Source organism: Plasmodium brasilianum, chromosome 13, assembly GCF_023973825.1.
Source record: "Plasmodium brasilianum strain Bolivian I chromosome 13, whole genome shotgun sequence".
Classification (NCBI taxonomy): Eukaryota; Apicomplexa; class Aconoidasida; order Haemosporida; family Plasmodiidae; genus Plasmodium; species Plasmodium brasilianum.
The window spans coordinates 1,851,247-1,868,817 of record NC_090126.1 but is presented as its reverse complement, the minus strand read 5'-3'; the positions used below and the strand labels follow the sequence as shown (position 1 = coordinate 1,868,817).

Sequence of the window (17,571 nt, the reverse complement as noted above, 5' to 3'; positions counted from 1 at the left end):
TTATAAAGAATAAAATAAAATAAATGAACACAGTTGATTATGTAATAACGATTCAACGTGCCAAATGATAAAAAAAAAAAAAAAAGTGCAACTAAAGCAAAAAATCTATACAATTAAGGTCTAATTTCAGAAAATTAAAATAAACACAAGCACAGAATAGGAAAACAAAAACAATAACGGAAATAATATTTTTGAGTAATTTTTTTTTTTTCTTTTTAAATTTGATTTGGTAAAAATTTTACAGACAATACGGGTTAAATTCGTTATTTCAAAAAGCACGCTATTTTTCGTATGTTGGGAAAATTCGTTTTTTTCCCTTTTAACTAATCCATTATTTCCTATCTTTCCTTTTTCTCTTTGGACAGATCCCATTATTTCCTGTCTTTCCCTTTTTTCTCGTTTCTTTTATTGATTATCCTTCCCTGTCTCACCACATATCTAACATTTTATATTTACAACATGAAGACTCATCATGAATTTTCTTGCAATTTAACGAACAGTAATATCTAATGTATGAAATTGGTTTATGCTCATAGCATTTTAAGCATTTATATTTTCCTTCAAAACCACAAACAATACAAAATTTCCTTCGAGTTAAGGAGCTACTTCCACCGCTAACCTTCGTCCAACAGTAACTTTTTATTCTACGCAAATGAGAGGAAAATAAATGAGTGCAAAAAAAAAAAAAAAATGAACGATTAATAACAAAAAAGAAAATAATTTTAATTAAAATAAATGAACACTCTGAGCGAAGATATAGCATAACTGAATCTTCCTTTTTTTCAATAAATACAATTTGTATAGAAATAAAACATGTATGTAGAATGTATGTATAAATCTGTAGTTTAAATGTACACATGAGGATCAGCATATTTTCTTTTATCGTTTATACAACAATGAAAATTTTTTTTCTAGTTGAATGTAGACCTCTTTTTTTTTTTTTTTTTTATTCTTTTCTTTCTTTTCTTACTTAGAAGCGTCGGCCTCATCTTGAGCTAGAATCAAGTTTATATCAAGCTTCTCTCTTTGTTTAAATTTACCCAAAGAAGACGCGTTTCTATTTAAATTAACATTGATGTTAGTTATTTCAATATCATCATCATCTTCGCTATCTGATCCCTTTTTTCTTTTCCTCTTTTTTACATTTTTTGCATTTTTATCAAGTCTCTTTCTCCCCATTAAAAATAATAAAAGAAAAATGAACTATGCAATTTTGCTATCTACACTTAAATATAAAACTCGTACATATATATAAATATATCAACATGTATATATAATATATGTATACATATATATTATAGTAAAACAGCTTTAGGTTATATTATTATTCTTGAATTAAAAATTAAATATTAAAACCAAATAAAAAAAAAAAAAAAAAATGAGAAGACGAAAACGAAAATGAAGAAGGAAAAAATTAACTAATGAATATGAGAACCAAACAACAAAAAAAAAAAAAAAAAAAAAAAAAATTACTGAAATTATATGGGGGATTAAAGAAAATATGTATACTATAATTCCAGTGAATCGGAAGCGGAATAATAAAGGAAAAAAAAAGAAAAAATACAATAAAATGTAATAATATGAAATAATTAATATTAGTTAAGCATAAAGTAATAATTACACTATGTATTGAGAACAAAAATATAATAAAAAAAAAAAAAAAAAAAAATTATAGTTCAGCTTTAGTTTTTTTCATTTGGAGGGAAAAAATAAAACGTAAATTCTATTTTTAATTTTTGCTATTTTTTAGCACCGCTTATGCAAAAAAGGAAAAATAAAATTGATTTAGCGGGCTGTAGAAATAACACATTACACCTTAAATTAAATGCTAAGGAAATTAAAAAAAAAAAATAAAAATGCATAAAAACATATATGTATACATATATAAATATATACATACATATGCACATGTATGTATAAAGATATGACTCTTATATATATATATATATATGTATATATATCAAATGGGTACCCAGTAAAACAAATATTTTTATAATTTGAAATTTTTTCATTTTCTTTAGTCATTCTGATTAATACTTTAAGTCTTCTCTATTTAATATTGCCAAATATGATTGTCATAGACCTTCTTTTTCGCTTTTTAGTTAATCTGCGTAATTTTTTTTTTTTTTTTTGTCATTTTTGCCTTTACATTTTAAAATCTTCAATATCTTCTATTTTATAATTTAAAGTTATTTTTATGAATGTTCTTGAATTTTTAGAGTATTATTTTCAGTTATTACACAAAAGGAGAACTTGTGTGTATATGGACATTATGTTAATGAATAACTGTAAGGCTTAGTATGTAAGAAAATTAGAATAAATTAAAGCAATGTAAAATAAGGCAAAGCGAAGGGATAATAGAGTTACGTGGAGCTCTTTAATTGTTCAGGATGCAATATTAACTTGAATATAGAAATACATTTAAAACGAAATAATAAAATAAGTAAACTAATAAATAACTTAATAAATGAACTAATAAATGAACAAATAAAAAAAAAAAAAAATTAAATATAGTTATAAATAAATACATACACAATTAATAGTTTTGTGGTACAGTTAAAAATGGTCCATCTTAAGTTTAGTTTTATGGAAAAATTGCTCCTTTTCTTTTTCTTTTTTTTTTTTTTAGTGACTCATTAATAAACCTTGAAAAATAAAAATGAAATTGATAAAATTTGACTGATATTATTGTGAAATTTTTTTTTTTTTTTTTTTTATGTCTTTTGCCATGTTCATTTCCCTTTTTCTTCCTTTTCCTTCTTAATTTTTTATGCTCGCTTTTCGATATTTAATGTTACTCCCCATCTCACTGTCCTTTTAAACATTTTTTATGAGAGGAATAATAAAATTACTATTACAAATAATGAGTAATAAGAACTTATCTTCTATATGAATAACTGCAAAATAGGAGCAATAGAAAGCAAAAAAAAAAAAAAAAAAGAACAAAAAAACAAAAAAAAAAAAAAAAAAACTAAAAAAAACTAAAACTAAAGGAAAAGGAAAAGTTCCCACTGAAAGTGTAAAATGGACTTTCAAAGGATAGCAACATATTGTTTCATCTTTTCCTATTTAATTTTCTGTCATATAACATGGAATGGATGTTATAACATTTATTCTAGTTCTGAAGATGAAGTGTATAATTTGTTATATTATAGAAAGAAAGAACATAAACCTGTTAAATTAGAAATAAGAAATAAAATAAAATTAGACGACGTAAAAAAAGTTTATGTGAAGAAAACCCCATGCCCTGTCTTACCAAGACCAATTAGTATCATTTTAAAAACACAAAACGAAATGATATATATATATATATATATATATTTAAAAGTTACGCATTCATAATATATGATAAAATAAAAAAAAAAAAAAAAAAAATTGTTACTAAAAATAAATTACACCTTTGAAGACTTCTTTCTTTCTTTTTTTTCTTAAAGGACAACTACAATATAGAATTTTTTTTAATCTCTTTTTTTTTTTTCTTATTATCCTTCCAAGTATTCTTTTGCTTTTTTTTTTTTTTTTTAAATCTTGTAGGATCAATATTCCATCTAAACTGGTTCAGAAAGTCATCTGACCTAGTGCCTATAAGTATACAGTTATATTCTATGTTTGATGAAAAAAATAATTTCTTAGGATTTGTTCTTTTATCCTCTGCAATTTTTACTATAATAGAGTGGATATATATAGCGTAAGTACGATTGAGAAAAAAAGAAAAAATAAATAAAATAAAAAAATAAATATAAATGAATAAAAAATAATATAAAATAATATAAAAAAACGGAATAAATTACACCGCGGTAGTTACATAATACTTTGAACTGTCTACGTTTCGACCTATTTAATATCTTGTTTTTTTTTTTTTTTTTAACATAGCTATTTAGCATTTGTATTATTATGGGATGGAATTATTAAACCAATATTTAAAATTCTATATTTAGTTATTTCATTATACTTAATAATGAAGTTTACAGTAGTATTTCTGCCGTATACGAAGTCCTATATATCTGAAGAAAATTACAAATATGTATCGTCCTTTATCTTTTATTTTTATAATTTAATTACCAAGGTAAAATACGAGAAGTCTAATTTTTTTAGTATATGAAAACGCGCTTTTTTTTTTTTTTTTAATTACTGCTATTATTGTGCGTAGACTGCTTAACCACATACATATGTGCCTACACGTATGTATATATATATATATATATATATATATATTTATATTGAGAAAGAGGGTAGCATCAGTGGAAATATATCCCATTTGTTAAATTAAAGAAAACAAAATTTTCTTTCTCCGATTTTAGATATCGAAGGAATTGGGACAATTAATGAACAGAGTTATTCAAGAAAATGCAACTTTAAATAAGGAACTATAAATCAAAATAAAAGAAAAAGAAAATGAAAACTTCTTTGACCATTCATCATTTGAAAATAAAATTGTTTTCATTATGTTATCTCAAAAAATTAGACAATTTTATTATGCATTTTAAGATTTTATAAAAATATTTGACACTTTTATTTAGTAATATTTTACTCCATTTTAATTTTTAAAAAAGACATTTAAATTTTAGAAAATTTTTTTTTTTTTTTTTTTTTTTTTTTTTTTTTGTAACTTGAAATTTTTTGTTTTATATTTATAACTTTTTAAGTGATATTCAATTCATTTTTAATTATTCTTTTTAATTTTTTCACTCTCCTTTTTTTCCTCATATAAAATACTCTTATGGACAGCATTTTAATATATACCTATATATATATATGCCCGGCACTAAAGCACGAATATATCTCTATGTATGTACACACATCTGCTAGTTGAAAAATATTCTCTCTAATTATCATTGCGCATAGCTCACTTTCATTGAAAATTAGTAATTTTTAAATGAAAACAACATTTATATTTTTATTTTAAAATGAAAAAAAGGTAAGACAATACATATCCACAGTTTATGGGTTAATACGTAAGGTTGTTCTATAGATGGCAAAAGGATAAATTATAGTGCCCCTTAATTCGGTATAAAATCATTAAATGCAACAAGATAGAATATATAGTAGAACAGGGTACTATGGAATGGTTTTGTACTTCTGCTATAATGTACATACATAAACATATATATATATATATATATATAAATATACATATACATATACATTATACATATACATATACATATATATATACATATACATATACATATACATTATACATATACATATATATATACATATACATTATACATATACATATACATTATACATATACATTATACATATACATTATACATATACATATAAATATATATATGTATATGTATATGGCAGTAGCAGAGTTCACATTGAAAAAGAAGGATTCAAATTTTAATAAAACTATGAAATTTATGTTATCGTATATATTATTTCAGCATTCAAGAATATCGAAGAAGGAAAAATTCAAAAAATGATATTTTACTATGAAAAAAATACGGGAAATAATCGTAGAAAAACGGTAAAAAAGGAATAATATAATATGGTTTAAGATAATGCAAGATATATGATATAATGCAACAATCTAACAAAAAAAAAAAAAAAAAAAATATATATATATATATATATATATAAGCATATATACACATGCAAACACGCATATACGAATATATTCGCACTATGAATATAAATAGCGTTAATCAAAATCAGTCAGACATGTCCGCCTTGGTAGCTTTGTCGCCAATCGTTTGTATATGCTTATAAAAATTGTACGAATTTTTTGCAAAATAAAAAAAGACTTTGTTAACAGTGGAAAGGGCGCTGACATTACCATTATAAACAAGAGAACAAAAAACTACTATAAATGTGAGAAGGAAAGGGAGAATGATATTTAATTTAAAAAATACACGAATAAATAATAACAGTTCATTCCATCCTAGTACTAACAGAATAGCCCAAAAAAGAAGGGGGACATTCTTTAAGCTCATTTTAGCTCCTGTTTCTTGTATATATTGTGCATCTCTACATATTTCTTGTATTTTTCTTTTTGCTTTATTTTCACCCTTTTGAATAATTTCATCTTTTATAAAATTATTTGGTAAATAATCATCAATTAATTCTACTTTAGTATTCTTTTGAAGAATATCAATAATTAAAAAAGCAAAATTTTTGGACTCTCTAAAAATTTTCTTTAATTCAGCAGCAGAAATATCTCTCCACTGTCTTGGTTGTTCAGCATCATCATAATTAAAAACTGATTCAAATCTTTGTATAATAATTGTTGATAAATTTTCTGATATTTCTTCTAATTTGCTTTTTAATATATCCATAATTTCATCTAAATAATACTTGTTCAATTCAGAAACAAAATTTTTGTTTTCCATTTGTTTGTTAATTTCGTCATTAATTGAGCTAATGTATTTTTCCTTATTTTTAATTATGCCTATTTTTTTAGCGTTAAATTGATTCTTGTCCCCATAACAGGCGTTACTCCTATTACTGTTGTTATGATTATTGTTGCTACGATTACTGTTACTATCATCTGTATAATTTTTTTTCTGTTTATTTTGAGCGTAATTAAACTTGTCTCCTTCATCCACTTCGCCATATACCACCCCGATTCCCTCATCGTCCATATCCCCCTGATAGAAATAACTTTTTAAAAGGGCATTGTTGTTACTAACCCTAAGATTTATAAAGCACTTGGTTAAATTTGTATTAATACTTTCCTGTAAATTTTTAACAGTTTTCAAAGTATGTTCCCAATAATCTTCAGCATTTTTAGTTGTCTGCAATAAGGTATCCATATTCTTTAACCTACCTTTAATTGTAGCCCTTGTTCTATCTAATAAAACAGAACATTGGACGTTTCTAATTCTATGTACATCCTTACATATGGCAGTTGATAATATGCTTAGAGATGGCTTATAATTAAATTCATACACTTTGCTACTACCACTTCTGATATTATTACTACTATCGTTATTACTATTGTTATCACCATAGTTACTACTAATATTAATGTTAACATTATCAATAGTATTATCACCACCGCTAGTACCGCCATCAACCTCGATATTGCACTTTTCGTACTCTTCAAAAAATTGGCATAAAATATTATACTCCATTTTATCTGCGTTGTGCAAAAAGTTGGACCACAAAATAATGCACTTATCTTGACTACCTTTTTCACCCCCCTCCATCGTTTGTAAATTATGGATTTTATCCTTTCCTATATTCAAATTCGATTCCTTACTGAGTGAAAAAATGGCCTTATCCACTGAACAAGCATTATATAGATGATTCAAATCGTTGGAAAATTTAGTTGACAATTCCCTTTGAGTAAAATTTAAATTATTATCTACAATTTTCTGTAATTGTATAAATAAATAATCTAACAATTCTTCGGATGTTTTTATACATATACTTTCTTTATACCTAGAAGCTTCAGTCAAGTATTCGCTTAAACTTTTTTGTATAATATCTTTTTCAGCCCACTGTTTGAAATTATCTATAGGCATATTATGTGAGGTTTCCAACTTTTGTTTTAAGGTTTTGTTTATATTATTAATAACATTATTTTTAATTTCCTGACACCTAAATGTAGCTAACATTTCCTTTTGAGAAGGAATGTCTAGTTGAGACTGTTTAACTATAGTATTCCATATATTATTACAGTATTGAGCAAAACCATCTGATGGTATATTTCTTGAATATTGTGGAGGTCTTAATTCATACATCCATTTTAATCTTAAATTTTGAACATCTTTTAAAAATTCTTCTTTCTTTATTATACCATGTGATAAACCTACTACTTCAATAATAAAATAATTGTTAATATTAATATGCTCCGAATCTGGAGGTTTTTTCATTTCATTCCATATTTTATTTAAATATTCTTCTACAATTTTATTTTTTACAATATCTATAGATGCAAACTCTTCAAACCAATCCCTCACAGTAAATAATAATATCGTTTTGGGACTATTTTTATCTTGTTGAAATAACTCTAAATTTACTTCCATAACAGTTTTTAACAATCCATAATTAGATGCAGTAAAATTACCTAAAGAATGATACCATAAATTTACAATAACACAGTCTGCTAAAGCAAGAGAAAACAAAGCAGACCTATGTTCAAATGTTAATCTATTATCTCCTCTCTCTTTTGAATCATTTCCTTCGACATCTAGTATTAAGGTTGGACTTATACTGTTCCCTTTTCCTTTTATTTTCACACCATTGCTTATTGTAACATTCTGATTATTTTCATTTTCTACTTTCCCATTTGGACCATTCAAGTTATCTTCAAATGTATCGTAACTTAACCATAATCCTTGTGTCGTTTGGCTATGTCCAAGTTTCGTATTCATTACATCAAAAGAAGTTTTAAATAAATTGTTTAGTAAAGTACTCTTACCACTACTCTGACTGCCTAATATTGCTATTACGTTGTAATTAAAACCTAAATTTGATAAATTGTTTCTAATCATCCATTCTTTTAGGTCTTCTATTATATTCCCATCATAATCAATTATTTGTGTTTTACAGTCACTCTGCATTTTTACTTATCCTCTAAAATTTGATTCGATTTTGTGAGGGGGAATAACAATAAATTTCTAAGAGTTCGTGTAATTCCGCATAGGCCCGGGTAAATATGCGTTTTGCGGTATGCACGTAGGTAAACGTATATGGGAGTATTAATATGTACGTATATATATATATATATATTTATGTACTCACGTATGTGTAAATATGTGCACTCATTCAATAAGGGGATGCTACTTATAACTTTAGGTTCTAAATTGCCTGATTCCCCTTGCTCTATCTTTTAATAAATAAAACTGATCCCATTTTTATGCAACAAATGACTCCTCATTCAACAATACATAAACGGATATATTAAAAGTAAAACTAGTAAAGTAGTATTATTTACAATGAGAAATAAAATGAGTCAAAAAAAAAGGCACAGCGAGTAGTTCACTGAAATTATTACTTCGTAGCATTTATTGTTTCGCACAATTTAAATTATCTACATATATATGTTTACGTACATTTATATATTTACATATATGTACGGATGTACAAGCAAATGTACCTATGCGCATATAACAAATAAAAACCCTGTGGCATTCTAATGAAGAAAATTTCTTCAGTAAACTCTCCTTTTATTATTTCATTTCTCGATTATTAACGCACGGTTTATTATTTCCCTTTAGGAGCATTTTTTTTTTTTCGCCCCTATGTTCTATTACGAAATACAGAGTTAACACAATATTATAAAAAAACATAAGAGGACAAGGAAGAAGATGAAGAAGAAGTATTATTATGGAAACTATTTTATTAATAATTTATGCTAAATTTTCATTCACATCTTTTTAAAAAAACATATATTATTAATGTGTTTATTAAAAAGTACGAAAAAAAAAAAAAAAAAAAAAATTATGTAAATTAGTGGGATATAAAGTATATAAAGTATAATGTAAAAAAAGAAGAATTTCAAAATTATACATATATTTATGCTACTGAAAACTTCAGAAATTTTTTTAATCTTAATTTTTATGCTCATTAATTCTTAATTCTAATTTTTTTTTTTTTTTTTTTTTTTAATAGGAGCAAAATATATTAATTTTTTATTTGAACATGTATTTCATTTGTTAAACAAACTGGCGAATATAACATTGCTGCACAACTAAGTATATTAAAGAAAAGTATGTGCAACTTAAATGGGAATAACAGAATTACTTGGTAGTTTCATAATTACTATTTCACTTCAAATTTTTTTCGTTTTTACGTTTTTGTTCTTTCATAGGGGTATATATACATGTACATACTTACGTAGTGTATATATATATATATATATATACACACATTTATGCATTCATATATACGTACATGAATAAACATGTATGGTATAATTTAATGAATCTTCATTTGCACACATAATTTCCTAACTCCTTTTTTTTTTTTTTTTATTTGGTTAAGTCCTCAACAAAGTAATTTATTGCCAATTTTATTTTTACATTTATTAGGGGTTTTCTAATAGGGGAATAAATAAATATATATGGAATAAATTAGTAAAAAAGGGGTAAATATGGAGATACCATTTTAAAATATGAAGAAGTGTAAAAGATATAAATGCGATAATGATAATAATAATAATAATAATAATATAGTGGTTACATAGTAACTTTAGTAATGAATATAAGTTTTAACCGACTACAGTGGAGTGATTACGTTCCATTCGTCAACGAGTATTTATGTTTATATAAAAATGATCCACAACGCTAAGATATTAATTGTTCAGGAAAAAATAAATAATAAAAATATGTAAAAGTTATGTATTTTTAATTAGAAGAGTTGTTTTTTGTCTACAATAACCATTAATTTTAATACCATCGCCGTGCCGCTAAAAATAGCGTTACCAAAAGAAGCAGATGTATGTATACGTATGTTTAATACGTACATATTGCAACAGTTGTAAGTTAAAACGTTAGTAATAAAACGAAACATTTAAAAGGTTTCCTTAAATGATTTTTGCATGCAATTAGGATATGTATTTAGAGCTTATCTATATTTTTCCATATCCGCCCATAAGTGCATATAAAAAAAAAAAAAAAAAAAATGAGGTGTTCATATAAGTATATTACAATAGTTTTCAGGACTTTGCCCATCCTCTGATTTACCTATTTTTACATTAAAATTAAAATGAATACGTTTTGAAAGAAAAAAACCTATAAAATTGTAAAGAAGTAGACATATAAACAAAAGTAATGTAACATAACAAAAGTAAACTTTTGCTTTTTCAGTTTCGTATCCCCAGAACTTGTTACCTCTCCTTATTCTAAATAAACACAGGAATAATTTTTATCACGAATTTTACTAACATGTTCAAAACAACTGTATTTATTTAAAACTATTAAAAAAGATTAATTAAACAAATTGGAAAAGTAAGAAAAAAAACGGAAAAAAGGCAAATCGAAAAAAAAAAAAATAAAATAATAACAAAATTAACACAAAAATTGTCATCACATTATATAGCGAACTTCATTTTTGAAAAGCAAGTTCATGAAGGTAACAAGGGGGCATTATACATATATGTGCATATATATATATATTATATATATGTGTATATGCATGTTCGTATGTATGTGCATATGCATGTTCTTACGTATATGTATATGCGCGAGTAAGAATACATATTTATTTTTCCTTTTGAAAAGAAAAGACCAGCGTATGAAGTATCAAAAAGATAATACCACGTAAGAGCAGCAGGAATGTTACAAAAAATTAAAAAAAAAAAAAAAAAAAAAACTCGTAAATTAAAAAAATATATGATACTTAAAAAGTCTAAAATGTATGTATATAATGGTACGAATGTGCATACACAAATGTTCATGCTCCTTTTTTTTTTTTTTTTTTTTTTAACATCTTAAGGAATACGAATTTTTAATTTTATTGCTTTCTGCTGTAAAATATTTGGACGAAGCTGTATTAATTAATGTAGATGTCACAGATAAGGATTTTCTATTTTTAAGTGTATTTTTATTAATTTCTTCCCAAGCCTTATTAACATTTAAAAAAGGGGATAAATCTGAATGCATAAAATCACATTTATAATTTTGAAAATGTATATTCTTAGAATAATGAACAAAATAATTATTGGTACTCGCATTTGCACCTGGGTGTATAGTAAATTCTGGTTTTTGATCTAATTTTTTTAGTTTATTATTTTTTACATTTTGAATTTTTTTTTGTATGACATTTATTAAATTTTTTAAAGTCATTGGTAAAAATTTTGCGTTTCTCTGTTCAAAAATATTATTTTTTAATTCTATTTCTTTAAATTCGATAATAGCTTCAATTAAACAGTAAGTAAATACCCCGTGACTAACAAGCACATAATTATCTTTTCCTTTACAATTATTAAAAATCTCTTCATTGCTAGTTGTATTAACAGAGTAATCACTGTCGTCACTTTCATTAGAAACTGCATGCTTAACATTGTTGTCGTTATCATAATGTAAACTGGAATGCTTGATTTTTTTTTCTTCCGCATTTTCTTCTTCATCCTTACGCATCTTATCATAATCTTTATTGTAGTTAGTGCTATTGTTATTAATGCCGCTAGTACTATTGTTAAAAAATAATTTCATCACATTTAGGGAGAAACTAAAATTTTTCTCATAAATGCTTTTTTTTTCAGTTCCTAACTTGTGCACATTTGATAGTATCTTTTTGTGCTTATTTTTCCCGACTTCACATTTGTTTCCAAGCTTTTTTTCGTTGATTTTTTTATTCTTTCCTACTTGTTCGAGGTCTATCATTGGCTTTATTTGTGTCACTCTAGCAAATTCTACAGTTGGAAATAACCCTTCTATAGATGTCTGTTCCCATGTAGCCGCACATAAGCAATATGCCTTTGGTGCAACTGGTAAAGATGAGATAGACTGCAACAAAGGATCAATCATAGCAGATGTAGATTCCACTTCAATTAATTTAGAATATCTTGATTTACAAAAATATTTTTTCATACTAATATGATTCAAAATTGTTATATCATAAACAGCCTTATGTACTTTATTCGTAGGATTAGCAATTGGCCATATACCCTTTTGCTTACATCCTTTTATATATGACAAAGAATTTTCAGTTCCTGCTGGATCCAAAATTGTTTGTCCACCTGAACAATCCAAAATAATAGTCATCTGTGCACTTATATTTATACTTAATAATAAATCTTTTAACTGAACAGTTGTTATTACATTATGTGCATAATTTCTACTAAAAGGGTCAGAACAAAGAAATGCTTCATCATATCCTTCACCCTCCCATCCACTCATGTTATCGACCTGAACACTTTTCCCTGCAAAATAAAAAACATATGAACCAAAAGGAGCTGAATCTCGAACTAGCCAGTTTACTGCTTTTAATATATTTATTCTGGTTGGCCATAAATTAAAACTAATATTTTCTGATGAAAAATCTACATTTTTAATATCTACATTTCTGCATGAATTGCTATCTATCATTTTTGTATTTATTTTTTCTTTATCATATGTACTACTTTTATTAAATAAATTAAAAAAATTATTTTTTTCGACTTTTTTCTCATCATTTGCATAAATATATTCTTCTTTTATATACTTTTTTCTATCTATATCAAAATCCTCGTAAATATATGCGTTTGACGGTAAGCTGTCAGTTAGTAGCAAAATATTATCAGGCATGAAATCAAAATATTTAACTAAAGCTCTACAAAAAATATAAGCATCATTTACTGATCCGTAAAGTCTGTTACCTCCCACATCATTCAAATAGTTACATCCGATAACCACCGCCTTTTTTACAATCTTCTTTGTATCTACTTCATTTTCAGTTGTAGTTATGGCTGTAGTTGCACTTTCTAATGGACCCCCATTTTTTAATTTAATTTCTGGAATAGCCCTGTCTGACACGTTCATTTTTGAGCTTTGTTTTCTATACGACACAGTGCGATGAAAATTTGTTAGCGTTTTAGTATGCGTATTCCTTAAATAGTTATATATATCACTATTGCAAATCGATTTGCACGTACCTAGCCCTTTTTTTTTGTCGTCCTTACTTTTTGCACTATTTAAATGGAGTACTACTGTTTTGGGGAAAATGTTGTTATTTGTTCCTATGCTTATATTTTCTCTTCCTTTGTTTTGTACCTTTGTACAAGTATCGTTCTTACTGGTACAAGATATATTTTTATTCGTGTAATTATTTAGATGATGAGCAATGCTAACATTCATTCTTTTACCAGTTAATGAAGTGTCCGTAGTTGGTAAATCGTCGTTCACCATCACATTGCTTTCGTTATTTACGCTATTCATGCTATTTACTCCATTTACGCTGTTTACATTTTTGCATGGCGCCTTATTACTCTGTCCAACATTTACTAGGGTACTGCTTTTCATTTTCAGATTAGAACTAGACGTGATTATTACATTACTATTTACTAAGTCCTTCTTCTTATCATTTAAAGAAGTATTACTGATACTACCGTTTACTTCGCAAGGGTGTAATATATTACTATTAATAGGCACTAGGCTGCTTTGAATTTTATCACTACTACTATTATTAATACTATTTTTCAGCATAATATTTTTATTTAGTGTATCATTAATGATCTCATTATTTTTTTGCAGTGGAAAGGTAATGGTGTTCATATTTACGATGTTATTACTTTCTTCCCTCTCATTTTTCATAAGAAAATTATTGATAGTATAATTCTGATGGTCTACCATGTCCATTCTTCTGTTATGAAAATACATATTTACATTATCATCTTGATTATTAGAATTATTATTTATGTCATTAGTAAATTTATAGGCATTATTTATTACATAATTCCTTATATACATGGGGTTATTTAACATGTTCACATTTGTGATGAACTTATTTTTCCTTAACTGTTCATATTTTTCCTCTTCATTAGGTACTACTTTATCAGTAATAGTGTGATAATTTCTAAGGGGGTTGCTTTCTATCTTTCCTTTTTCTAGGACACATTCATGACTTAAATAAGTAGCTTCATTAAACGCATATTTTTTCAATTCTGTACTGCTTTGACATTCATCCGTAGAGGAATTATTAGATATGGTATATTTTTTTTGATAATCGTTTGTTTGATTTCTCTTTTCATTTATAATATTGTCGTTTTTTTCATGTATATAATTTTTATCATACTTGATAAATCTTTCATCATCTATTTTACTTATTTTATGTTCCATATTTAGAGGTACATAGGAAGATAAGATATTCCGCTCCGAATTATCCTTTCTGTCTGCATTATATTCATTCCTATTTTGTATATTGCTCAGATTATGATCTATGTATATTTTTTTAAAAATATGAACGCTACTTTTATTTAATTTATTGTTATCATTGTTATTGCTATTATTATTATTATTATCATCGTTGCTTTTGTTATTATTATTATTATCAATTTCGCGTTCATTTTGGGGGAACTTCACCCCGACTAAGTTACCATCCTCAGCATATTGTTGCAATACAATTTTTGAAGAGTTGGTCACATTGGGGGAAATATGTACATGTTCGTATTTATTACATTTATTTGAACGTAAAGGAGAAGTTCTGAAACAATTCATGTTTATATGAGAGTAGTAATTATTATCCTTTACAAAGGTAGATAAATTGTTCAGATCCTCATAACAATTTTTTAAAAGTGTATTTTCCCTATCGCTCCTTACTAATGGATGAAACTCATTTATACTTTCATTTTTGGTGTAATTTGTGTTGTCACTTTTATTGTTCATAATAGTCATCATATCATCCCCATTACAAATTTTCGATGCGATAATTCCATTTTTTATACCTCTGTCTAGCACATTATTGTAGCTTTTGTAAAACTCATTTGTGTTTACATCTCTAGCGTCTGGGTATATATTCTTTCTAAAAACTTGCTGACTCAAATCATTATAAGTATAATAATTCTTATAACTGTTAGGACACTTCAAACTATTCCAGTTAATCCTATAATTGGAATTATCATAAAAATTCAAACTGTCTTCTTCTTTTATGGGGTCACTTATGTCTTTATCACATGATACATAATTTACACTTTCTAAATAATTGCCATTTTTTAAATGGCTTTTCCCATTTATGACTTTTCTCCTACTAAAATCTCTGCTACAATTTGAATATGTGTTTCCATTCAAATTATCCTTATTTTTATTTTTTAACATTTTGGAATAAAAATTATCTGTGTAATATCTATTAGCAATAATCTCATTATCACTACAATTGGGTAACGAAGAATATTTCTTAAAATTGTCATAGTTTGTATTAATGAAAAAATTCTTAGCAGTGTAATTTTTTTTTGAATCTACATCTGTATGGTCATACTTTTTATATGTTCTTAATTCTTTATTTAACATCTCTATTGGGGATGTACTGTTATATAATAAATGTTTAAAAGGTTTAACTTGTTCAGAATGGTCAAAATGTTTATTATATTTATATGACCCTTTTTGCATATTAAAATCATCTGTAGTAGCTTTAACACAATTAAACTTTACTTCCCCTTCTTCATAAATAGAATCAGGAGGTTTCGAATACAATAAATTTCTATGCATATTTTCATTTCCCTTTTCGATAATGGAGTGTATTCCTTTTTTCCTCACTAAGTCAGATTTACCATTATGATGACTTATATACTTTAGCATATTATGAAAATTTCCCTTAATATAATTATCATTTACCATTTTTCTATTTTTCTCTAAAAATATTATGCAATCCTTATTCAAATATGACATATACTTATTTGTTAAAACGTCACTATGCCTATTTGGCATATCCTCTTTCACATTGCTACTACATGAAACATCCCTATATGCCGTTATTGAATTTCTTTTACTTGAAACATTTCTACGTTCGGCTATTCCATTAACGTGATTTTCATAAATTCTGTATCCCTCTGAATGGTTACCTCTTGGCATATCCCTACTAGAAATGTGAGATAGGGTTGCTACTCTAGATGGATTAGATAATTCAAACTTTGGTAATATAGTCATTTTCGCGCTATTACTTCTCTCCTTTACGCGTTTGACAGAATTATGATTTACACTGTTATTTATGTTACGTTCATAGCAATTTATTTTGTTAATCTGCTCTAATTTATTTTGTTTTATTTGTATGTCTTCATTCTTAATACTGTTCTTCGTTGTTATACTAGTTTTGGTTTCTAACAAATTCAATGCATGTTCATCATGTAAACATTTATTCTTATTTTCTTGCTTCCTTATTCCATTATATGTATTATATGTAGATAATAAATCAATGCTTCCTTTATTTATGATCATCTTACCAATAATTTGTTCGTTACTGTTGCTATTTTCATTTTTTACCCTATCATGATCGCTATTCTTTTTCTTTACATTCTCTTCAACATAATGATGTATATCTTTTTTTAATATGCTTTTTCTTCTGTTATCTGGTCTACTACAAATACTATTTAGGGTCGAGGGTAATTCCTTTCTCCTTAAATTTATAATTTTTCTTATATTACTACTGTTGCTGTTACTATTACTGTTACTATTACTTCCATTTGCGTTGTTATTACTATTACGTGCGATTTTTCTTGATACTGTTTGAGCTCTTTTTGAACTATTACCTTTGTGAGTGATTTTACTCATTCTGTTATAACATTCTACATTTCTAGACACTGTCTTAAATTTGTCCATACAATAACCCTTAGTACTTACTTTTTTCATACTTTTCAATAGCTTTTTCTTTTCATTAGATATTTTGCATGATGCATATTTTTCATTTAATTTACACTTATCTTCATCGCTATGTTTGTCCAATTTATAACTTTTCGTTTTCTTTTCATGACATGTTAAAGAACTCTTTAACGAGGTACTTTTCTTAACACTCGACGTAAACCTTCTATCATCTTTCTTACTACCATTGATATTTATATTATCATAATTGCCCATCCTTTTGCTCAGTTATAGCATGCAAAGCTTTTTTTACTTAAAAATATAGACTACTTCCAAATTTTAATAAGAAAAAAAAAAAAAATAAAATAAAAATAAAAATAAAAATGAATACTAAAACAAAAAT

General features: G+C 25.9%; 4 protein-coding genes across 4 annotated transcripts; 1 reads left to right on the top strand and 3 right to left on the bottom strand.

Annotated features, from left to right (window-relative positions):
* Positions 1-427: 427 nt before the first annotated feature.
* MKS88_005058 (zinc finger protein) lies at positions 428-1,179 on the bottom strand (the record flags this gene model as incomplete). Its single annotated transcript, XM_067218285.1, has 2 exons — positions 428-644; positions 971-1,179. 2 exons carry the CDS (start codon positions 1,177-1,179, stop codon positions 428-430), a joined length of 426 nt encoding a protein of 141 aa, XP_067071434.1.
* Positions 1,180-3,024: 1,845 nt separating this feature from the next.
* MKS88_005057 (uncharacterized protein) lies at positions 3,025-4,373 on the top strand (the record flags this gene model as incomplete). Its single annotated transcript, XM_067218284.1, has 4 exons — positions 3,025-3,268; positions 3,535-3,688; positions 3,874-4,066; positions 4,302-4,373. 4 exons carry the CDS (start codon positions 3,025-3,027, stop codon positions 4,371-4,373), a joined length of 663 nt encoding a protein of 220 aa, XP_067071433.1.
* A 1,290-nt stretch (positions 4,374-5,663) lies between these two features.
* On the bottom strand, positions 5,664-8,519 carry MKS88_005056 (protein SEY1; the record flags this gene model as incomplete). The annotated part of the gene is made up of 1 exon (XM_067218283.1): positions 5,664-8,519. The coding sequence occupies one exon, from the start codon at positions 8,517-8,519 to the stop codon at positions 5,664-5,666; it is 2,856 nt and encodes a 951-aa protein (XP_067071432.1).
* Positions 8,520-11,381: 2,862 nt separating this feature from the next.
* Positions 11,382-17,444, bottom strand: MKS88_005055 (metacaspase-3; the record flags this gene model as incomplete). Its single annotated transcript, XM_067218282.1, has 1 exon — positions 11,382-17,444. One exon carries the CDS (start codon positions 17,442-17,444, stop codon positions 11,382-11,384), a length of 6,063 nt encoding a protein of 2,020 aa, XP_067071431.1.
* Between the last annotated feature and the right edge of the window lie 127 nt (positions 17,445-17,571).